General features: G+C 38.8%; 1 protein-coding gene across 2 annotated transcripts in view; it reads left to right on the forward strand.

The window, feature by feature from the left end:
• The window catches only part of LOC121040591 (uncharacterized protein C3orf20 homolog), a 130,874-nt gene that overhangs the window by 49,185 nt on the left and 55,732 nt on the right, over window positions 1-25,957 (forward strand). For both annotated transcript variants that reach the window (XM_040491187.1, XM_040491188.1), the window contains 3 exons: window positions 12,672-12,792; window positions 15,007-15,141; window positions 16,712-16,813. In XM_040491187.1, coding sequence (XP_040347121.1) covers window positions 12,672-12,792; window positions 15,007-15,141; window positions 16,712-16,813 — 358 coding nt within the window. The remainder of the gene's footprint in view (window positions 1-12,671; window positions 12,793-15,006; window positions 15,142-16,711; window positions 16,814-25,957) is intronic.

Here is a 25,957-nt window from a genome sequence, read left to right on the forward strand (position 1 = left end):
TTTTGAATGTGATGGATATGTTTATGGCATAGAATATGGTGATGGTTTCATGGATGTATACTTATCTCCAAAATCATTAAGTTATATGTGTTAAATATGTATAACTTTTGGTATGTCAGTCATACATCAAAATATTTTTTTAAAGAAGACAGATGAGTGGGTGGATGGATGGATGGACAGATATGGAAATAGGTAGATAGGTAAAGATCTGAAAAGTTCTAAGACAGAGATACTGAGCAGCAGGAAGTGGGTACAGAGGATGTATGGAGTGGGGAGTTTTGAGAATACCAAGGCTGAGAATGTGTGCACATGTGACAGTAAACAGGCAGGAACAACACTGAGAGATGCCATCATAGGGATCATGAAAGTTGGTGTTTTAAAGTGTTATGGCTCTATAATGCTTTAGGAAACATGCCTCAGCTAAATGTTTCTTTGTAAAGTCAGAGATGGTTAAGTGTAGAAATAAAACACTGCCCAAGAATAAGGACTGACCAGGAAGACCTGTCCTGTTCTCTATAATTCTGGAGTTTCTCTTTGTCCTTGGAAACTGCTCACGAGGATCTTGACCTCAAATTCTTATCCCAGTGGTATTCCTGAGCCTAACCAGTACCTGACCCAAATCTTCTCCTGATTTCCACCATATCCTGCAGCCTTCCCCAACTCCAATCCCTCTCCATCTCATATTTCAGAAGCTCAGGAAAAGGAGGGTAAGGTATAGCACTGTCAGCAAGGATCAGGGTGAGGTCAAAGGTGGGCTAAAGGAATCAGGTGACAATGTCAAAATGTCCACAGCCAACTAACTGCAGGTAACAGATGCTGCAGGTCTCTTCAAGACCACCTACACCATGTGTTAATTTATTGTTAGCTGCCTGTGGCTGCCATTACAAATTGCCATAAACTGGGTGAGTTAGAATACCAAAAATTTATTCTTTGGAGTTCAGGAGCCCAGAAATTAGAAATCAGGGTATTGGCAGTGTTGATTCTTTCTGAAAGCTCCGAGGGAGAATCCATACTATGCTGCTTTGCTAGCTTCTAGTGGTTGCTGGCAATCCTTGGTGTTCCTTGGCTTGTAGACATGTCACTCCAATCTCTGCCTCCATCTTCATATTGCCTTTTTTCTCTATGACCTCTTCTCTTCTTATAAGGACACTAGCCATTGGATTTAGGATCCATTCTAAATCCACCTTGAAATCTTAAGTACATCTGCAAATGCCCTATTTCCAAATAAAGTGACATTCTGAGGTTCAAGGTGAATATGAATTTGGGGGGAACAATCCGGCAGACACAATAATTACTGTTCCTCTATATTTACCCTTCTTTGGGATATTACTTACCCCCATACCTCTGCCTGCTCCTCTCCCATGTACTTAATTTCAATTTAGTTGGTGACTTTAATATTTAAAGCACCACAAATGGAAAATTTGCACCAAAGGTACCTTAAGTATATAAATGTAGCAAATAAAAGAAAAGCATAAGATGTGGCCTTAGAAAAACATTTTCTGGCCTTTGGAGTTTTAGGAAGAGATTTACATTGTAGTTTATTCATAAGGCAGCCTTTCAGTGAACTAAGACACTATGTGAGTAAACTCACCCTCCCAATTTGCTGAATTTGAGTGTTTTGAATGAGTCCTGATCACATATTTTCCCATCCTTTGTATTTTGACTTCTCTTGATTTCAAGAAAATGCGAATTGAAAGTTAGGTCATGTAGAAAGCAAGAACCCCCTCGTCCGTTTTTTAAGCTCTTTCAGAAATATGGTTTTGTGTGTTTCTGCCATGTTAAGCATTTCATATGTGCTGACCATGCTTCTGGTGAAGCCCCTTCCCTGGCTGTTTTTGTAAGCCAAATCACCTGTTGAATGCGTCAGAAGTTTACTAGCAAAAGAGTACAAGTAGGTAAAAATCTAAAAGAAATAAAAAACTAATGCTTGATTCTCAAGATGCAGGTAGAGAGAGACAGATTTATGGGGTAGCAAAGTGCCTTGGTGAGCAGCATGTGAGCACCTGCCCTCCCTGTGGAAGAGACTTTCCCAACTTTGATGTTGAGATGAAAAGATGATGACAGAATCTGGAAGCATTTCAAAGGTTGAGAAAGCACATACTTTCAACAAGTCTTTCCCCCTCCCAACCCTAGTAACTCAACAGTTTCGAAAGAAAGATTAAGAAACACTGCATAATTCTATAGCATTTTAATTGAACATTTTATTCTGTGACATCACAGAGCAGAAAACTAACAATTGCTTTCATGAAGAACAAACGTATTTTCACTTCATTTTTCCAGGGATTGTTAAAGTTAGATTCTTTGGAAACTGTTTCTGGTGAGCTCAATTGAAACATCTCAGCCTTATTACTGCTAATGGGTGTCACTTTGTGTTGAGAGGGCACTTTTTTCATGTTATTTAATTTTCCCAGGAACCGTCTTGATTAAATGTAATTCCTAGCTGAGACAAATTGAGGCTCATAGAAAATGGAAACCTTTTCCAAGTCTGCATGGTAGAGAAAAACATTGGAGCCAGTTTGCACACTCTAATCCCAATGTGTAATTTTCACCTTTCCAACCCTTAATGCATTGAGACAGAGGTCTAGATCTGAGCACACAATATATGAGCAATAATAAGAGTAGTAATAATCATAGTCATAATCGTGGCAATGAGCATGGGCTTTGGGGTTAGATGTATCTGGCAATAGGCTGGAGCAACAGAGAAACTGGGCTATGTGTTTCCAGTATCTAGCAGACTAAGCTCAGGCTTCTTGACTGGGTGGCTGGGTTCTAAAAGCAGCAAGAGTAAAGACAAATCCCAGTGCATACACACTTTTCAAGCCTTCTCTAGTATCATGTTTGCTAATGACTCATTTGATCAAAGCAAGTCATGTGAACAACCCTGCATTCAAGGGGTGGAAAAATAGAACTTCTACTTTCCTTGGAAGAAGTTGCAAAAATATTGCAGCCATTGTTGCAGATGATCACAAGGGCAACACTGAATCTAAATTATGACTTCTGTCTCTCTGCCTCTCTTCACCCCCTGTTCTATTTTGATCAATAATGTATAATAGAATTTGAGAATTATAAGTACATAAGATGATCACTTAACAGTATTAGTCTGTTAACCACCAATCCCTCCTCTCAAGAGTGTTCATGAAAATTTGCAAGGCTTGGGTGTCTTCTTTCTCCTGCTTTTGGTCCAGATATTCTTACATTTTCACTTAGAATTCTGTGTCATCCTCTGATTCCTTTCTACATTCTGTGTTGGTCCAGACTGGATTGGTCATGTCCTTTCATTTCAGATCTCAAGTATGACACTGCACAACTGCACACAAAGTTTAGACACTATGAAATCTGTATTTGTATTGCTTTAGTGATTTCTTTTCCTGCCTGGTATTCTATAGGATCCCTACTTTCTGAACTATTTGGAGATGGGAATTCTTCTTGTGCTCCCTGGAATGTGAATATCTCCTAGAAATTGATATTTATGACAATGGTGAAAGTAATTTAATGGAATTCCCCAGTTATAGGCTAATTATTGCTTTAAATACTTTTCCCTTTTAACACTTAATACTTCTTTTCTTCTTAATAAGGTGTTTTGCAGCTATATGGCATTTGGAATTAACAGCTCTCCATTTGTGGCCTTATCCATGGGTTTCACCGTTAAATATTTCATGAGGACTGCCACGTAGATTATACTGCCTAATAAGAGTATGTATCAAAATGGAACTTGGTGACTTTGAAAGTTTCAGAAAACCTTCCCTGCTCTGGCCCCTTTCCAACCTATCTCCTATCTCTTACCCCCTTGTTTACTAAACTTCTGTCTCTCTTCATGGCCTTCATAGCCTTTGTTCCCTGTGACTGAAAGCTCTTGTCCCAACTCTTTGCACAACAGGTTTCTTATCTTTAAGGTCTCAGTTTAAATATCACCTGCTAGGAGAGATCTTTCTTTTTTCTTTTTGTTTTAGATAGCTTTATTGAGAAAAAATTACATTCCATATAATTTGCCCATTTAAAGTGTACAATTAAATGGTTTTCGGTATGTCTACAGAGTTTTGCCACCATCACCATAATCTAATGTTAGAACATTTTTGTCACCTTGCGGTGCCTGAGTGGCTCAGTTCATGATCTCGCAGTTCATGGGTTTGAGCCCCACATCGGGTTCTGTGCTGATGGCTCAGAGCCTGGAGCCTGCTTTGGATTCTGTGTCTCCCTCTCTCTCTGCCCTCCCTACCCCACTCCTTCTCGCACTCTGTCTCTCTCTCTGTCTCTCAAAAACGAATAAACGTTAAAAAAAAATGAATAAACGTTAAAAAAAAATTTTTTTTAAGTACATTTTTGTTACCTTGAAAAGATACCGTGTACAATTAGCATTCACTCACCATTCAACACTCTCACCTCTAAACCTAAGCAGCCACTAATCTACCTTCTGTCTCTACACGTTTGTCTATTCTGAACATTACACATAAATGCAGTCCTATAATCTGTGGTATTTTGTGACTGGCTTTTTTCACTTAGCATTAGGCTTTCAAGTTTCATCCATGTTGTAGCATGTATCAGTACTTCATTTCTTTTTATGGCCACATAATATTCCATTATATGGATATACCACCTTTCATTTCTCCATTCCTGAGTTGGCAAATATTTGTGTTGTTTCCATTTGGGGGCTACTATGAATAATGCTACTGCGAACATTCACAAACAAGTTTTTGTGTGGTTATACAGTAACTCGATTTAAAATTTTTTAAGGAACTTCCAGACTGTTTTCCAAAAGATGCCTCTTCTGACCATTTAAGAAGGCTTATCCTTTTCGTTATTCTAGTGATGACTTTATTGCTTATTAGCACTAATTATAATATGAAATTAAGTGTTCATTTACTGTGTCTGTGTAACTAGAATGTGAGCTCCATGATGGGAGACACCACTTATATCTCGTTTACTGCTTTATCCCCAAATACTTAGTATGTGCCTAGTACATACTGAGTGCTTAATAAAATGTTTGTTGAATTATTGAACAGTGAATTAACAAGACTCCAGGAAATATTTGTGTCAGGCTATTGGGAATAGGTGGTGGGGGGAGGCTAGATCTGCTGGGATTCTAAGACAGACAGCCATAAAAAATATAATCAAAAAATTTGTAGCAGTTATATATATTCAATATATATGTATATTGCTTTACTATAGCAAATAACAGAAAGTTCCATTTCAAATTATAGAGAAGATGGGCTCTAGATGCAGTATAATTTGTGACTTAGTGATGTCATGTAAGATCCAGATTCTTTTCATCTTTCTACTCAGCTATCCTTGGCATCCTTTCTTCTGAGGTGGTTCCCCTGGTGGCTACCAGTGACACTGGCTATGTGCTCCTTTTTATGTCTAGCAGGAAAAATTTTAAAACTCTTTTTTTCATGGATCAAGTATATGTCCTTCCTTTGAGTCTCTTCAGACCAACAGGCCTACCCCTGAATTAAAAACACCTGTCAAAGGAATGCCATGCAACTATGGGCTTAGATACTCAACATCTACCCCTGTAAATGGGGGTAGACTCAGTGAAGGGTGAAGAGCTGAATAAACAGAAATTTGTTTGAAAGGAAGGAAGGGATAGAGAATGGATGCTGGGTAGGCAACCAACAGTGGAGCAGATAGAACTTGATTTGGATCAGCAATCTCTAAGGGTCTGATCCAGTAGGAAGGGGCATGGCAGCAGCAGAATTTCTAAAGATGTGGTGATATTCATTGGAGGGAGGGAGGGAGAAGTACCTAGACCCAGGGACTGGCAAAAGTTTTTCCATAAAGGGCCAGATAGTAAATATTTTAGGTTGTTCAGGCTATACAGTCTCTGTGGCAACTACCCAGCTCTGCCATTGTAACATGAAAGCAGCCATACCCAACACGTAAACATGTGGGCATGCTCTGTTCCAGTAACATTTTATTTACAAAAACGAGCAGCAGGCCAAATTTGGCTTGTAGGTTGAAGTTCACCTGTTTCTGACCTAGACCATGGCTAACATAATAACATTATGCTCATTATTGAAAAAACAACTTAGAACCCATGTTTCCCTAAAGTTGGATCAGCCTTTTCATTCTTATATATACTCTTACACAAGGATACTGGTTGATTCTCCTCTAAGTTTGAAGATTTAAATCATAACTACCTAATATTTAGTGAGTGCTTACTAAGCATCAGGTCCATTTGCATTTTATTCTTTCTCTAACTGCTCTCTTGCTGCTTTCAAGATTTTGTTTGTCATTGGCTTTTAACAGTTTGACTGTAATGTGTATAGATGTGGATCTCCTTGAGCTTTGAAATACTGAGCTTCTTGGATGTATACATTAATGTTTTCCAAAAAACTTGGGAAGTTTAGGCCATTATTTCTTTAAATATTTGTTTTCTGCCCACTTTTCTCTTCCTGGTACTCCTGTTTAATGTATGTTGATGTTTTTAATGGGATCCCATGGGACTCTGAAATTCTGTTTCTCTTCACTCTTTTTCCTTTCTGTTCTGCAGACTGGATAATCCCTACTGAGTTATCTTCAAGTTCACTGATTTTTATGCCAACTCAGAGAGGCTTTTGAGCCAGTCTAGTGAAGTTTTCATTTCCATTATTATATTTTTTAATTCCAGAATATCCACTTAGATTTTTAAAATTCCATGGGGCGCCTGGGTGGCTCAGTCAGTTAAACTTCCAACTTCGGCTCAGGTCATGATCTCACGGTCTGTGGGTTCGAGCCCCGTGTCGGGCTCTGTGCTGACAGCTCAGAGCCTGGAGCCTGCTTCAGATTCTGTGTCTCCCTCTCTCTCTGACCCTCCCCCATTCATGCTCTGTCTTTCTCTGTCTCATAAATAAACATGAAAAAAAATTTTTTTTAATAAAATTTCTTTTTGTTGATATTCCCTACCTGATGACTCATTATAATTGTATTTTTCTTTAATCGAAACACCGTTCCCTTTATTTTTTTAAATTAATTTATTTACATTGAAAGAGAGGAAGAGAGTGAGTGGGACAGGGGCAGAGATTGAGGGAAAGAGAGAGAATCCAAAGCAGGCTCCGCACTGTCATCATGGAGCCCAATGCAGGGCTCCATGATGAGCCCAGTGAGATCATAACCTGAGCTGAAGTTGGACGCTGAACCGATTTAACCACCCAGGCGCACCCTCCTTTAGTTTTGTGGGGTTTTTTTAACATATTCATATTAGCTGCTTTAAAGGTTTTGTCTGGCCCAACATCTGCACCCATTAAAGATAGCTTCTATTTCCTGATTTTCTTCCTGTGTGTCACATTTTCCTGTTTCTTTGCATGTCTTATAATTTTTTACTGAAACTAGATATTCTAGGTAATATATTGTAACAACTCTGGATTCTGATCCCCTTCCCCTTCCAGAAGTATATCTTGTCTAATTTTGTCTCTCACAAATCACCCTATTAGGTGATACAATATATAACTCACCCAGACAAAAATAACCCCTTTAAGACATAATTCCCTTATGGGAACTAGTTTTTCCTAGTATTGGCATCTGAATACGACCCTTAGTCTGATAGGGTCAACCTCATTTAGGTATCAATATATAATAACACTTGGGACAGTGTGGAGATAAAAAAGAATTGGTTGAGAAGGTGTAAGCTTATAGTCTATGGTGATAAACTCCAAATAAACCCCTATAATATATGGATATAAAAAGGATGCAAAGAATGTTCAGAGGCATGTGAGATCAGTGTTTGGTTTTACATAACTAAGAAGGTGAAAACATCTAACTGGCAGGACTAGGGCTGAGTTCACTGCAGGCTGGACCCTATTGCACCGACTCTAGAGTATTAGGTTCTCCTGAAATGCCTGTTTTTTGCATCAGTGTTCTTATAACTGAGTCAAAGTCTTTGCTTAAGTACTATTTATTAATGTTAAATCCTTATTAATTGACTCCTGTGTGAAACTTCACTTTCCTCCAACAAACTGCAAATACTGGCTCTGGCTAAAGGTTGTTGAAGCTTTCTGCAGCTCTAACCAGAGAATTCACTATTTACAGCTTCCCAATGAGAAAGCTCACTATGAGGTAGGAGTGAGAGTATATTGTTATTTGTGTATAAAAGTAAATTCATGCACATGAAAAAAAATTTTTGCCAAGTAAAATTAAAATCGTATTGCATGGAAATTAAAATTTTCTCTTCCTCTGAATCTCAAATCCCTTCTGTCAGTGTATCCACAGAAAAGAGCATTTGTCTATTCTACAAAATACATCCACACACACATCCATACACATGTTTGCTTAGTTTTCTCTTCTACTTTTTATGACAGGCATTTTAAATTCCTAGTGAAAAAAAAAGCATTTATTGTCCTGAAGTCTGAGCTAAAATTAGAGTCCCCATTTGTGAGCCCCTATGATAATTCCATTGCAACACCCTTAACACATTTTCAAAAAGAGAGCTCAACTGACAAATAACTGATAACTAATAAATAAAACGTAGTCTATCCATAAAACAACTTGAATGCATTATTCATAATAGCCCAAAGTAGAAACAACCCCAATGTCCTTCAGTTGATGAATGGATAAACAAAATGTGGTATATCTGTACAATGGAATATTATTCAGTCATAAAAAGGAACGAAGTACTGATACATTCTACAGCATGAATGAACCTTGAAAACATTATGCTAAATGAAAGAAATCAGTCTCAAAGACCACATATTGTATGATTCCATTTGTATGAAATGTCCAGAATAGGCAAATCTATAGAGACAGAAAGTAGATTAGTGGTTGCCAGGGGAACTAGGGGAGGAAAGAATGGGGAGTTACTGCTAATGGATGGGCATGTGGGTTTTTTTGAGGGGGATGGAAATGTTGTAAAATTGGCTGAGGTGATAGCTGTGCAATTCTGCAAATATACTAGAAATCATTGGATTGTACATTTAAAATTTTTTTAATTTAAGTTTATTTATTTATTTTTGAAAGAGAGAGAGAGAGAGTGAGCAGGGGAGTGGGGAGGAGCAGAGAGAGGGAGAGTGAGAATCCCAAGCAGGCTCCCATGAACTGTGAGATCATGATCTGAGCCAAAACCAAGAGTCATAAACCACCCAGGTGCCCCTGAACTGTACATTCTAAATAGTGACTAGTATGATGTGAATTATATTTTGATAAAGCTGTTATATATAAAAGAAAGAACTCAAAATATTAGTATATAATTTGCTGTCCTATATTGCATCATTAAAGTATATGTCATTATTTCCCTTTTACCTACAACAAAACTGGACCTAAATGTGGTGTTTACTGTTTGCAAAAATTTTATGAAATATTTAAAAAATTCCCCTTGTCACTTAAATAATATTAAATTTAAAATAAAAGCTATAAAGGGACGCCTGGATGGCTCAGTTGATTAAGCATCCAACTTCGGTTCAGGTCATGATCTCACTGTTCGTCTGAGCCCCACGTTGGGCTCTGTGCTGACAGCTCAGAGCCTGGAGCCTGCTTCGGATTTTGTGTGTGTCTCTCTCTCTGCCCCTCCCTGCTCACGCTCTGTCTCTATCTCTCTCTCAAAAATAAATAAACATTTAAAAATAAAATAAAAAGCTATACATAAAATATAATAGTGGTTGATACAAAAATTGGGCCAAAGGATTTTTGAGATCTCCTTTAGGACTAATTTACAGGTAATTTTACAGGATTATAAATCAACAAAGTTAAAATTGAAATTACAATACATCCCAAATCTTTACATTCTGGGTAGAAGCCAGAATATTTAGTGCCCTGATCAAACTTTAATATTGCTCAAGAGTTAGGCGTACACTGGGAAATTGCCCCCTTGATTATTTTTTAAATTTATTTATCTCTTTTAAGAGAAAGAGAGAGAGAGAGAAGGAGAGAGGGAGTCCCAAGCAGTTCGGCACTCATAGCATGGAGCTGGACTCGGGTCTTGAACTTGAATTCACAAACCATGAGATCATGACCTGAGCCAAAATCAAGTCAGATGCTTAACCAACTGAGCCACCTAGGTTCCCCCCCCCCACTTCAATTATTTGTTACATAAAATTAAATGTCTAAGATGAGAATTATATTCATAAAACAGGAGGTGATTTCCCTCCACTTGCAGCTCTGGAGTGGTTGCTTCCTCATCCTCTTCCTGTCTTCTTTGCTAACAGTAACTAAGCAAAAGAATACAACACCATCTGCTGATGATATTTTGGGAACTTCACAGAAGCCCAAAACACTAAGCCTCATGGCTGAATCCTGCTCCTGTTCAATTTCATCCTGGGCACCAGAAACCATTCCTTGGAAGAGGATACAGAACTGAAGCCTCTGAAAGAGAAAAGGCAAAAACAAAACAAAACAAAAAGCTGTCTTCAAAGGGATTTCATTATTTAATCATTAACAATCTTTTTTTTTTTTTAATTTTATTTATTTTTGGGAGAGAGTGGGGGAGAGGCAGAGAGAGAGGGGAACAGAGGATCCTAAGCAGGCTCTGCACTGACAGCAGAGAGCCTGATGCGGGACTTGAACTTATGAATCATGAGATCATGACTTGAGCTGAAGTCCGACACTTAACTGACTGAGCCACCCAGGTGCCCCCATTAACAGTCTTTTAAACTAATCCTCCTTTTGTGCACCTGTCATCCCACCAAAGGGGTGTCTTGGTGAGAAAGCTCAGCAGCCCATACTAGCAGGAAGATGAATGAAAGGGGATGTAGGCTGGGACCCTTGTTGCCACGATCCAGTGTGTAGGGAAACGCCAAGCCTGTGGGAAGAGAGCTCCTACTGTAGTGCTTGGGTAGGACTTTAGGGTCTTCCCTGGGGCCCCTCCAAGGAGTGAGAAGAGCTGAAGGCTGGACTTCCCAGGGGAGTGAAAGGGTAGGCTGTTCAGGAAAGGAATGCACTCCAGGTGTCCAAGGTGTGAAAGTTCTATTTCTGCTTTTTTCACTGGGTTGGGGGCTTTGTTCCTCCTACCCATCTGTAGGACTTCAGGCTTCTCGATTAAGTCAAAAGCACCCCTTTTATACTGTGAACTATTCTTATTCTTTTATTAGATAGTGACCACCCCCCCCCCCATTGAAATTTACATTAGGCTGCAGGTATTCTATTAACCAACCTCCATCAGTCTCTGTTTCCTCATCTGGGAAATGGGACCCATAATACTTATAGATGGAATTGTGAGAACTTAATAATAATAAAAGCCAACACTTCCAGAGAACTTACAAGGTGCCTGACTCTGTCAAAGTGCTTTACATAATTAATTCATTTAGTCCTTACAACAGCTCTGTGACGTAGAGGCTATTGTTATCGCTATTTTTAAGACAAGGAAACTAAGCCACAGAAAGATTAAGAAATATGTCCAAGTTCACACAATTAGGAAATGGAAGAGCCAGGTTCAATATCATTAACCATCTGGCTCTACAATGTTTGTAACCATTAAGTAACACTGCCTACTAAAAGCAGATATTTAAGGCTTGGCACATTGTAGGCTCCCAGTAAATATTATCTCTCAAAATAATGAATGTCACAAGACTGAAAATAAAGAGAGCACCTCAGTCTGGGGCATCCCTCAATGTTTAACCATGCCTAAATAGTGTCTTGCATCCAATAATTACCCAAAATGTATTTGTTAAATTGAATCCATTTTGTCAGGGCAGTTATGATTTTTTGTTGTTGTTTAGTTAACTAATTTATTTTTGAGAGGGGCTGGGGAGGGGCAGAAAGAGGAGAGAGCAAGAGTGAGAGAGACAGAGAATCCCAAGCAGACTCCGCACAGGGAAGTTCTGAGTTTAAGTCCCTTCTCTGTACCAGGTGCTATGCTGAGAAAAGAGAAGATACAAAGATAATCGAGATATGAACACGTAGTGTGACGCTACTGATCCAGAAAAGCTATAAAATGCTAGACTGCATTAATAGACATAAAGTATAGGGAAGATAAAATTGACACCTCCTTGTTCTTCATCGCCCAAATCCCATCCTTCCAAATCTGTATGTTTCATAAGTCTACACACATGTATCTCCCATCTCTCTCATTCCTGCTCCAGTCCAAGCTGCCATCTTCTCTCTGACCTCTTAACTGGTCGCTAGCACTTACTTTGGTTCCTTAGCAATCTGTTTGATCCTGTCACCTCTTTGCTCTATTATTAAACCCTTCTATGACTTTTTGCTCCTAAGATAACCTTTATGGTACAGTGTAGGAAGCCCTGCACGTCTGACCTCTTCCTGCCAATTATTCTAGTCTCATCTATGCCACTCCAGACTCTAACTACACTGGCTTTCTTTCAGTCCCTTGAATGCATTATGCCCACCACCTTCCTCATGGCCTTTTGTATGTATTGTTGCAACCATTTAGAACTCATTTCTGGGCAAATGTCCACCCCTGATCCAATGAGCCACAGCCCAGGCAGCGGTACCACATGATACAATAATCATGGCCAGCAGAGTCATCTATATGACTGTATAGATGGGAGGTGCTGAAACAAGAGGAGGTGTGTCTCAGAAAGGGGAATCCATCAGATTCTGACACCAGCCTTCCCTTTAAGAATATTCAAGCAGATATATACCAACCTTCCCTTTAAGAATATTCAAGCAAAGGCAAGGTGATCGTGTTCCAAGAATATGATGGGAAGGAGTCCTTAATATGACCTGGTGACTTCTGTCGCCTCAGCCAAATCAATGAGTCCATGAATTTTTCTTCTTCTAAATAAGTCATATTTCTGTCTTTTTTGTAGCCTAATAATATCAATGATGTTTAATCAGGATGGTGGCATGGTGATCGGCAAAAAAGGAAACATTATAAGGGAATGGATGTGGCCTTCAAAGGGAAAACTTGATGATCCAGTTGAAATTTGGGTATTATTTTACAATTTTTTATTCTTATGTCTATTTCTTATGCCATACCAATAATTTACTTTGAGTTTTTAAAATATACTGTTAGGGAAAAAGAGGATTGGGAAGACTGAATTATTCAGTTTGGCTGTGTACACTAGCCAATTAATCTGATAAATCTTTATTTCAGTTTTTTACTTCACTTGGTTCTTTCTTGATGGGCTTGTCTTTGCTAAGCAGCAGTTACTTTAAACAGTACTTTTTAAAAATTATTAGAAAAGCATTTTGTTTATCATAGAAAATATTTTAGAAACAGGAAAATATATAATGTTCAGAGTAAAAGTCTCCTCCTCCTCAGTCTCACTTCGCACAATTACCTTTGTCAATAGCTTAATGTGCATTTCTGTCAGATCAAGGATCAGAAATTCAGTTAATGTAAGAGTGAGCCTACCAATGGGAACTTCAGTGAACTGGAAAGTATGTCTCCCCTAAAGGAGACAGCCTTTACTCAGGGCAGAAGACTGTTGCCACATGGGAGTGTGGGCCTCGGCCTGCTGTATTTTATGATTTTTTTTAAAGCCATGAATTCAGATTTTTTTTGATGAAATATCCTGATATTTCAGATTTGCAATTAATTCAAACTCTGACAGGACTAAACCAAATACTCGTAAGCTGCCAGGCTGTAACCTCTGTGCTAGACTTCACTGATTCACAGGTAGTTACTTTATGTGTATGTGCGTGTGATCACGGGCTATATTTTGTGTCCAGGGCCACTGCATAGGGCTGTGCAGGTGCACTGTACAGTCAGCCCCAGAGGTACCAATTATAAAGAGCTGTGCTGTCCCTGTATGGCAGCCACTAGACGTCTACCCTGTGGTTATGGAACCCTCGAACGACACTGTAGGCATAAAATACACACCAGATTTCAAAAATTTAGTACAAAAAATGAAAATATAAAATATCTTATTGATGTTTATACTATTTATATTGTTTACATTGTTGCAATGTTACTATTTGGATGTATTTAGTTATAAAATGTTATTTAAATTAATTTCACCAGATTTTACTTTTTTTTTTTATTTTAGAGAGAGAGAGAGCATGAGTGGGGGAGAGGGGCAGAGGGGGAGAGAGAATCCCAAGCAGACTCCGCGCTGTCAGCGCAGAGCCTGACATGAGGCTCAAAATCAAGAGTTGGACACTCAACCTACTGAGCCACCCAGGCACTCCCACCTGATTTTACTTTTCAATGCGTCTACTGGAAAATGTAAAATTACTTATGTGGCTCACATTTATGGCTCACATTGTATTTATACTGTACACACTATTGTGTGGAAGTTACCTCCAGGTCTCTGTTTTATACAATTTACAAAACCATCCATGGTGGCCATGTATCCTACATATACTATTTGGATTGCCATTTTTAAAGAAGTAGTGCTTAGCTCTGAAAGGTTAGGGAAGTAAAGAGTGGGTAGAGAAACTGTGCAGCAAACCTGTATGTGCAAGTTTCCTGATACTCAGGAGTCAAGAGTTTCCTCTCCTAAAAAAGTCAGTATAACTAAATGGGATAGATTTTTCAGTTCAGCTTACCTCAGCTGGCAGCCTTCAGGAAGCAAGGGAGTGTAACTCGTAACCCAACAAGTTGCAGGCTTGGAACAGTTGACTTAATTAGGATGCTTTATCTGCAGCAAGCCTTTTAAAAATATGCTCTGCAAATCTGCAGATGTTCATTTGAGCTTTAAAAGTTGTTCATCATTACTTTCCTATCCTTGTCATTTATAAAATCTCTCCAGCTTTAATAAGTTTCACAGTAATAGGAAGACTTGTAAAACTTCTAAGCACTTGACAGCCATTAATGACTTTTCTGATCATCAAGGGAGTCAGATGTTGTCAGCTATATTTTACAAGAGACACTGTCTCAAGAGCTAGAATTAGAACTCAGAAGTACCTGCAAATTGACCCAGAATTTTCTCAGTCTAAAGTGAATCTGACTTTCCTTATAAGACGTGACTACATTAATTGCTAACAGTCTCTCACCATTCCTCTTCCTTCCCTTAAGAAGCCCGAATTTGCAGCATAAAAACCTAAAAGCCACTCCTGACTTTAATGGAACCAGACTGAAACCGTGAATGTAGATCTCAAATTTCTTTCCATGTGTCATGCAAACGTCTAAGATTTCTACTTGAATTATGAGCATGAGAATTCTGTGTAGGAAATGACAGTCCTTTCTGTTGCCCCCAGGTGAACGAGTTCATTACAGTGGAGATTTCTGGGCGCTTTGCCATAACCTTGGTCTACAAATGGCATCCCCAAAGCCTAAAGCTATCTCTGGCACCTGTAAAATGCAAGTTTTTCCATCAAGGCTTACCTGAGGAGGTAGGTCCGGAGGTTTCTTTAATCATCTTCATGGCACCACCTCAGTGCAGACCAGAGGAAGAGCAATGCTGACTGATTTTAGATTCTTTCTTTCTTTTTTTAATGTTTATTTTGAGAGGGAGTGACAGCAAGTGGGGAAAGGGCAGAGAGAGAGGATCTGAAGTGGGCTCTGTGCTGACAGCAGAGAGCCTGACGCGGGGCTCGATCTCACTGAGAGATCTACACGGGGCTTGTCCTAAGTGGAAGTTGGACACACAACCAACTGAGCCATTCAGGCATCCTTGATTTTAGATTCTTGCAGTATTTCCTGGCAATTGCTACAGTAAGGATGCTGGAATCTTGGCTAATTAAAAATCCTGCCAGGGCTGTTACTGGACATTACCTGTGAAGTAACTGGAATGAAGAGAGTTTAGAAGGGGAAAGTAGACTTAGGAGAAAAATGAATACCTGGTTTCTTCTAAGGTCATGATTCCTAAGCTTCGGTGAATTAATTTTCTGTCTCCTATTTGGGTGAATTGTTTGCATTTATATAATCATGATTTCTTAAAATGGAGTGGGGTTCATACACTGTTTTTAACTAAAGCAAAACTAAATTGATTTAAAGTCACTATTTTTCAGCATAAGTAACATTCTAAAGACACTTGAAGGGGCGCCTGGGTGGCGCAGTCGGTTAAGCGTCCGACTTCAGCCAGGTCATGATCTCGCGGTCCGTGAGTTCGAGCCCCGCGTCGGGCTCTGGGCTGATGGCTCAGAGCCTGGAGCCTGTTTCCGTTTCTGTGTGTCTCTCTCTCTCTGCCCCTCCCCCGTTCATGCTCTGTCTCTCTCTGTCCCAAAAATAAATAAACGTTAAAAAAAAATTTTTTTTTAAAAGACACTTGAAGATGAGCATTGCAAAAACTATGGCTCAGAAGAATGTTTCTTAATCACTTGACACTTGCACTAACTCTCTATTGAGGAATTTTATGCTAAAACTTTTGTCAAGAGATGAGACATTAAAACGTCAGTATCTCTGGGTGCCTGGGTGGCTCAGTCGGTTGAGCATCCGGCTTCAGCTCAGGTCACGATCTCGCGGTCCGTGAGTTCGAGCCCCGCGTCAGGCTCTGGGCTGATGGCTCGGAGCCTGGAGCCTGCTTCCGATTCTGTGTCTCCCTCTCTCTCTGCCCCTCCCCCATTCATGCTCTGTCTCTCTCTGTCTCAAAAATAAATAAACATTAAAAAAAAAAACCTTTAAAAAAAAGTCAGTATCTCTAATATCGTGTAGTCAAATAATGGGCTAGCTTGACTAATTCTAATAAAACCTTTGAAGATTTTTAAATTTTGAGTGTGTTTATGGGAATGATACACATATTACAGAACATGTATGAATCTTTAATAAAAAATCTCTAGTTTTAGGGATGGGCATCAAAACTGTGTTGCTCTTGGTTATAGCATAGAAATACCATGCTTATTTCACATATGCTGAAGTTGTATAATTTTTGCCATAAATAAAGCCTTTACATGAAGCTATCTTGCCTCCTTGGTTTTTTATGACCATGTCCCCATCTGAAAAGAGCTTAATACTCTCTCTCAGCCATTCCCTGATGTCAACCCCATCTCCAAAGAAGCCATGGAGTTATTCAAGGCCTATAAAGTAAAGTGCAAACATATGAAATCTGCAACACAGGACAAAGATGTAAGTGTTAAACAGTCACTATTTTGATATTGCAGGCAAAGGTAACTTTTAGTTTTCATATTATTCTAGAGTTATTTTCCTTTTCCGACATATGCTGGATTTGTTATAAAGAGCTGAAGAGTCAAGCAATTGCACACAGATGGGCCTATTTGTATAGTTACTGGAAGGAGCATAGAATGACTTTTGTTGTTTGTTGGTGTTTAACTTTCCTTAATATCTTAGCCATTTTTAAGTGTAGAGTTCAGTAGCTTAAGTTCACAATTCACAGTGTTATACAGCCATCACCACCATTCATCCCCAGAACGTGTTCATTTTGTAAAACTGAAGTTCTGTACCTAGTGAGCAACAGCTCTGTTTACTTCCCTCTCCCAGCCTCTGACAACCCCCATTCTACTTTCTATCCCTATGAATTTGACTATTCTAGCTACCTCACATAAGTGGAATCATACAGTATTTGTCCTGTTGTAACTGGCTAATTTTACTTAGCATAATGTCCTCAAAGTCCATCCACATTGTATAAGGTGTCAGAATTTTCTTCATTTTTAAAACTGAATAATATCTCATTATACCACATTTCATTTATCTATTCATGTGTTGATGGACACTTGGATTGCTTCCCTATTTTAGCTATTGTGAATAATGCTGCTATGAACATGGGTGTATAAATATCTCTTTGAGACCCTACCTTCAGTCCTTTCGGATTTGTTTCCAGAAGTGGAATTGCTGGATCATATATGACTACATTTTTAATTTTTTGAGGAACCACCGTACTGTTTTCAATAGCAGCTGCACCATGCAACATTCCCATTTGCGGTGCACAAGGATTCCAGTTGTCTGTATTCTTAAAAATACTTGTCACAGGGCGCCTGGGTGGCGCAGTCGGTTAAGCGTCCGACTTCAGCCAGGTCACGATCTCCCGGTCCGTGAGTTCGAGCCCCGCGTCGGGCTCTGGGCTGATGGCTCAGAGCCTGGAGCCTGTTTCAGATTCTGTGTCTCCCTCTCTCTCTACCCCTCCCCCGTTCATGCTCTGTCTCTCTCTGTCCCAAAAAAATAAATAAACGTTAAAAAAAAATTAAAAAAAAAAAAACTTGTCATTTGCTGCGTTTTTGTTTTTTTTTTAATAGTAGCCATCTGGGGTGCCTGATGGCTCAGTCGGTTAAGCATCCCACTTCAGCTCAGGTCATGATCTCGTGGTCCATGAATTTGAGCCCCACATTGGGCTCTGTGGGGACAGCTAGGAGCCTGGAGCCTGCTTCAGATTCTGTGTCTTCCTCTCTCTGCCCCTCCCCCACTCACGCCTCTGTCTCTGTCTCTCTCTCTCTGTCTCTGTCTCTCTCAAAAAGTAAATAAACATTAAAAGAATTTTTTTAAATAAAAATAAAATAGTATCCATCCTATTGGGTGTGAGGTGGTGTATTTAACTTTTTAAAAATTAACTTTATTTAAGTATGATTTGTTTACAGTTTTATAAAATGCATCCACTTTTAGTGTATACTTTGATGAATTTTAACAATATTTAGTGGTCCATGAAATCCTGAATCTAGAAATCTTTGTTTCTCAAGGAGGCATTAATGGCATTTGGGGCAGGATAATTCTTAGTTGTTCAGGACCATTACAGAATACATCCCTGGCCCCCACAAACTAAATGCCTGTTGCGCCATCAGTCAAAAGGCCCATGCACACTTGTGAATGCTCCCAAGGTACTCACTTGATTTGAGAACTGTTTCATATTATAATTATTCCTGGGGGAATATTTGGGTATATGGTATGGGGAGATCAATCATCAGATTATTGTGAACCAACACTTAAGGGGCAGGTAGAAAGGTAGGAGGAGAACCATGTTACTGTGGTGGACATGGTAAGATCCATGTCCTTTCCCCTCCCTCTTGTATGACAGATTCTGTACTGCTGGGTTTGGAAAACTAAAAACTGTATTTCCAGACTCTCTTGCAGGTGGATTTCTAGATGCATACTAAGCCCTATTAATTAGACGTATTCATATGGGATTTGGAAGATGGAAATAAGGAGAAACAATTTTCTTGCTTTTGCAAACAAGATCATGGAGAAGTTGGGTTTTCTCACAGCAGCACTGTATTATCTAGTCACTAGCATCATAGATAATGAGACACAATTGTGGCAGCTTCCTGGTTTTAACCTCACAGCTTTAGTAGACTGTTCCAGAGCCCCACAGCTCCAGTGGCACTTCCCTGACCACACCTGCCTGATAACAGGTGGAGGCAGCACCTCACCTGGTCAGTCAGTTGGCATTCTGAGAACAGCTGGAGACTGCCATTTCCCCTCTTTTGGTGATTTTATAATCAGATACTTACAAAAGGGCTAGAGAGTTTTCTGTTTCCTACAATTGATAATAACATACAAAACAAAGTGAATTTCAAAATGAGGGAGGGGTTATAGAATGAGCCTTTTGAGAGAAGCCAAACAAATGAGAAATAAAAAGCATCCATTGCGTTTGTCTTAGGAGGATCAACAGTGACTTCAGCAAGAATGATTTCAGGGTACAGATGGAAGTGAGAACCTTTTTATAGTGAGCTGAAGAACAGATACCTGAAAATGTAGAAACTTTTATGGTATTACTGGCATTTTCTCGTGCTTTGGATTTGTATAGTATGAGAAAGGAGGAGTGGGTGCCCCAAACCTATGTTTTAGGTCCTTGCTCTCAAGCTTTCCTAGACCAGTTAATTTCTTAAGTGTCAAACCACTTAACTGCTCACTCTGCACTGGGGCAGCTTTCTGCCATCCCAGATGATAGTCACAATAGTCCAGATTCTTCTTCTTCCTCATTGTGGCAAACTTAGCAGCATCCTTGTGGTTTGGTTTTGGGGTGTTCTGGATGGGAACAATCTGACAAGCTTGCATTGAGGTGACGTGATCTCTTGTATGTGGAGCCCAAGTCTAATTTCCCCTATTTGTTCTGCTAGATCCTTTTGGAGTGTCTCCCTCTCCCCATAATTCCCATGCCTCCACTACTCGATGCCATGTAAGAAGGCCCTTGCTGGTTTCTGTCTCAGATGGAGAAATGCAAATCCACACCCTCTGGTCCAGGCCTCTAAAGCTTCTCTAGCCTAGAGTTGGATGATCTTCAGCTCTTAAGTTTCCAAGAGAACTTGGTACTATTAAACTGGTGATCATTTATTAGTTACTATAAAATAATATTTAGAAATGATGCTGTTTATAATATTTATAAATTGATTGAAGCATGCTTACCATCATCATTTTCCAATATAAAAAAATTCATGGTCTTTGGTTTCTAGGGGAAGTAGTATCACAAAATCCCTTTGATATTCATAGAATATTGTTAAGTGTGTGGGGGGGAGGGAATTAAATGATGAAATAGTATGATCAAAAGTGGAACCAGACAACACAAAGAAAAATATACTCTTTTTTTAAAAAGAAAAATATATTCTTATTATGTATTTTATTTATGTATTTTTAATTCTTTTAATGTTTATTTATTTTTGAGACAGAGACAGAGTGTGAACAGGGGAGGCAGAGAGAGAGGGAGACACAGAATCTGAAACAGGCTCCAGGCTCTGAGCTGTCAGCACGGTGCCTGATGTGGGGCTCAAACCCATGAACCACAAGACCATGACCTGAGCCGAAATCTGACGCCCAACCGACTGAGCCACCCAGGCGCCCCTCTTATTATGTATTTTAAAAGACTAGAAGGATGTATGCCTAATTTGGGGGGGTTGAGTACATTACTTTTGAAATAAGAAAAAAATATTTTTGAAATGTGTGAAGTTCCCACAAAGATGAAACATTATGAGTAATATTACCAAGGAAAATCAATCGGAAAAAAATTGTTATTGCAGTTCTGAAGGTTTGACACCATAATTTATATTCATTTCTTTCATGAAACCTACACTTTCCAAAGACTTAGAACGAGGACACCTTCTTCTCAAGGCATGGAACAGCTTCTTGTGTTACTTTCTTAATAGAGAACTGATATATTTATCTCTCGCATTCACAAATAGCACAAAATAATCAACAGAGTCCCTTTTTGTAACTTCTCTAAATAACTCCTACAATCAGCAATTTTCCCAGATATCCCCTCCCTCCAAAATAAATGTTCAAGGTCGTGCAAGCAAGAATAATGAATCATCTTTTCAACTGTGACAACTTAGTCCTTTTTCAAATCTTCCTGAAAGATGAGTTCTTTTGTTTTTTAGATGTTTCATATGCTCTTTGAATAGTATTTCCAGAGAAGAATGTTAAGGTATGACCTTTCAAAGATTTATTTTTGTTGTTTAATTTCTTCCCAATAATTTGAGTTTTCACATGAGTGGTTGATGAGCTAACTCTAGCATACCAAAACACCAACAATTTTTAACAAGTGTACTGTTGAGTTTCCTACTTTTGAAGCTGTACACATAATTCATAGACAGATGTGTGACACTTTTGGGAATTATTTGTCTCCATCAAACATTTCTTGCAACCTGCTTTCTTTGTGGCCTGACGTGAAAGGCAAGCTGCTTTCAACTTCTTTACCCTTCACAGGTTCCTCACTCTGCCCAGTATGTTTGCAAATTAAACTAATCTTGAAGATTAAAAAAAAAAATGAATTGGGAAAATGTATTTAAGATAGAATGAATGATATGAATCCAACTCAACTGAAAAATCCCAGTAAAAAATGAAATAGAGGGGTGCCTGGGTGGCTCAGTCAGTTAAGCACCTGACTTGATTTCTGCTCAGGTCATGATCTCACAGGTGGTGAGTTCGAACTCTGCACAGAGCCCATTTGGGATTCATTCTCTCTCTCTCTCTCTCTCTCTCTCTCTCTCTCTCTCTCTCTCTCTCCCTCTACCTCTTTTACTCATGCATGTGCATAAGCACATGCACATGTGCTCTCTCTCTCTCAAATATAAATAAATAGGGGCACCTGGGTGGCTCAATTGGTTTAGCGTCTGACTTCGGCTCAGGTCATGATCTCACATGAGATCAAGCCCCACATCCAGCTCTGTGCTGACAGCCTGAGCCTGCTAAGGATTCTCTCTCCTCCTCTCTCTCTCTGCACCCCACCCCCAACTCTCTCTCTCTCAAGCAAATCTAAATAAATAAATAAAACATTTAAAAAATGAAATAGAAATGTGTGATACATAACCTATCCAAAGAATGTATAACTGAATGAAACAAAAATATTGATAATCCAGAAATGCCTACTGCTCCCTCATCTCCCTTTTTTAATCTCATTGTAGGCAGAGATAAGGAGCCAAATAGAAATAAAGACATTTATTATTTTAAAAAAATTTTAATGTTTATTTATTTTTGAGAGACAGAGACAGAGCATGAGGGCGGGAGGAGTAGAGAGAGAGAGAGGGAGACACAGAATCCGAAGCAGGCTCCAGGCTCTGAGCTGTCAGCACAGAGCCCAACGTGGGGCTCAAACTCATGTGCCGTGAGATCGTGACCTGAGCCGAAGTTGTACGCTTGACCAACTGAGCCACCCAGGCGCCCCACTTGGATTTTTTTTTAATTGAAGTATAGTTGACATACAATATTATATTAGTTTTAGGTGTATGACATAGTGATTTGACAATTATATACATTATGAAATGCTCACTGTAAGTGTAGCTACCATCTATCACCATACAATACAGTATTATTGTCTATATTTCCTATGTTGTACTTTTCATCCCTGTGACTTATTTATTTAAAACTAGAAGTCTGTGGTTCTTAATCACCTTCACCTAAATCAAGGTATTAATTGCTGAAAGAACAGGCTTCACTAGTAGAGCTATATTGGAGAAGCTGGATTGTAGGTAGTTTGGACCTGAGACCCCCTAAATTGAAGAAAACCAGTTACCTTACCCATCAAAGTGCAAGCTGGAAAACTTGAACAGGGGAGAGACATGTCTGTTGGTAGTCTTATCACACAAGGATTGGATATACAAGGAAAACTATATAAGAAGTAGTCAATGAGAGCAATCAATGTAGCCAATGGGGAAAGGTGGTCTGGTGTGGCAGAATTTCACCTGCCCTCCCTGGCTGTGAGAAAGGTACATAGCAAAAAGGCACCACGTTCTGATGTCTTCCCTATTTGTTTCAGAGTCTTTCTGTCACACTGCTTCAACAAAGTCTTTTTCATTTTAGTCACAGGAATTGCCTGAACAACATATTATCTTTAAAACTGTTGGGGCGCCTGGGTGGCTCAGTTGGTTAAGCGTCCGACTTCATTTCAGGTCACGATCTCACAGTCTGTGAGTTCGAGCTCCAAGTCGGGCTCTGTGCTGACAGCTCAAAGCCTGGAGCCTGCTTCAGATTCTGTGTCTCCCTCTCTCTCTGCCCCTTCCCCGCTCATGCTCTGTCTCTCTCTGTCTCAAAAATAAATTTTAATTTTTTTTTCAATGTTTATTTTTGGGACAGAGAGAGACAGAGCATGAACGGGGGAGGGGCAGAGAGAGAGGGAGACACAGAATCGGAAACAGGCTCCAGGCTCTGAGCCATCAGCCCAGAGCCTGACGCGGGTTCGAACTCACGGACCGCGAGATCGTGACCTGGCTGAAGTCGGACGCTCAACCGACTGCGCCACCCAGGCGCCCCTCAAAAATAAATTTAAAAAAAAAACATTAAAAAATAAAAAAAACTGTTGAAAAGGTGCCACTTTAGAAAATATGGTCAGTTAAGTAACTATTGTCTGCTCTTCCATTAGCTGAATTCTGTCTTTCCTTGTAAAGAGCAATGAAAGGATGGAAGAAGAAAACAGACACGCCCATCCTCATAAGACATCTTGAAGAGAAGAGATGAAGGACCCTTCTTCTATGGAAATCTGAGGAGATGGAGATAAGGTCTTCACTTAATAAAAAAATTGGCTGAGCTTCCAAGAAAATTAAAGAACAGATAGTCTTTTCAACAAATGATTCTGGGAAAACTGGATATCTATGTGCAAAAGAATGGAATTGGATCTCGTCCTTAAACTATAGACCTAAATGTTGGAGCTAAAACTCTGAGAAGAAAACACAAGTGTAAATATGCCCGATCTTGGATTAGACAGTGGTTTCTTAGATACCACACCAAGCACAAGTGAAAAAAGAAAAAAAAATAGATCAATTGGACTTGATAAAAATTTAAAACATTTGTGCTACAAGCAATACCATCAAGAAAGTGAAAAAAACCCTCACAAAATGGAAGAAAATATTTGTAAGTCATATGTCTGATAAGGAACTTGTGTCCAGAATATATAAAGAAATCTTACAACTCAATAATAAAAAGGAAAATAATACATTTTTTAATGAGGAAAAGATCTGAATAGACAAGTGTCCAAAGAAGATATATAAATGGCAAATTAGCCCATGAAAAGACATTCAACAAAATTAGCCATCAGGAAAATGCACATTAAAACCACAATGAAATACCACTTCACACCCATTAGGATAGCTAAAATTAAAAAGACAGTAACAATTGTTAGTAAGCATATGGAGAAATTGGAACTCTCATTCCTCACTGCTGGTGAGGAATGGTACAGCGACTTTGGAAAACAGCCTGGCAGTTATTCAAAAAGTTGAATATGGAGTTACCATATGACTCACCAATTCTACTCCTCCATAAAGAAATAAAAACATGTCCACATAGAAACTTGTACTTAACAGCATTTTTCATCAATTTATGAATGGATAAAGAAAATGTATTATATTCAAATAATGGAATAGTATTCAGCCATAAAAGAGAATGAAGTACGGATACATGCTACCACATGGATGAATCTTGAAAACATTATCTTAAGTGAAAAAAGCAGGTCACAAAGGATGACAGATTGTATGATTCTATTTATATGAAATATACAAAACAGGCAAATCTTTGGAGGCAGAGGGGAGGTTAGAGGTTGCCTAAGGCTGGAGGGCCAGGGAGAAATAGACTCTTAATTGGTACAATATTTTTGGAGTGTGTGGGGAGGGGGGATACAAAAATACTCTAAAATTAGATTGTGAAAATGATTGCACAACTCTGTGCAACTCTGTGAATATACTAAAAACCATTGAATTTTATACCCTAATTGGATACATGGACTGATATGTGAGTTATATCTCAATAAAGCAATTTTTAAAAAATCTGGCTGTATAGCAGAAGAGATATTCTGAGAAGCCTTTTTACTGCAAAACACCTATAACTGAATACATTATAACTAATAAAAATTTTAATGCATTACCAAATTCACAAGAAAGTAAAGGACATTGTCTTATTATTTAATAATCTGTACATGTGAAATGAAATTATATGAAAAGCAACAGAATAAAAACACCAAAATCAAAATAGTACAAATACTTTCCCTTGTGGGGAAGAGGGAAATACAAATGGGGAGGAGTTCACAGAGAGCTAAAGTTTAATTGCATTGATAATGTTCTGTTTATTTAGCTGGGCAGTGGGCAGATGAGTGTTCCTTTTACTATTCTTTATACTTTATTCTCTAAATTTTATTTCTAAAATACACACATACCCTGTAAAACATGACATTTCTGTGCACAGTAAGATCAAAAGTAAAAATTTAGAGTGAATTTAATAAAAAGTCAGGCTTCAGCCAATTTAAATCACTTTATGGAACTATGAAGCTTCTTCGTACTTGACCCAAAGCAGCAGCTATATACTTCATTTCCTAAAAAGCTTCAGGGAACAATTTGACTTTGTCAGAATTAAAATCTTTGAGTGATACCAGAAAGAAGATGAAAAGACAAGCCACATAAAGGCAGAAAATATTTATAATATACATATCTTACAAACGACCAACACCCAGAGTATATGAAGAACTCCTACAACTCAATCATAAAATAATAAGACAGCCCAATAAAAAATGTGCAATAGATTTGAAAAGATATTTTGAAAACTAAGATACAGTCGACCAAAAAGCACGTAGAAATATATGCAACATCTCCAGTCATCAAGGAAATGCAAATTATAACCATAATGAGTTACCACCTAATGCCCTTTAGAATAGCTATAAATGAAAGATTGATAATACCATGTGTTACCAAGGACGTGAAACAACAGGACTTTCATACATTGCTGGAGGAAATGTAAAATGGTATAGCCAATATGGAAAATTTTTAGCATTCTATAAAATTATACCTACTGGGTGACCCAGCAATTCCATTCCTAGGTATTTATTTACTCAAGGCCAGCCATCTATTTTCA

This window comes from Herpailurus yagouaroundi, unplaced genomic scaffold, assembly GCF_014898765.1.
Source record: "Herpailurus yagouaroundi ecotype Mexico unplaced genomic scaffold, PumYag 182, whole genome shotgun sequence".
NCBI classification, from domain to species: domain Eukaryota; kingdom Metazoa; phylum Chordata; class Mammalia; order Carnivora; family Felidae; genus Herpailurus; species Herpailurus yagouaroundi.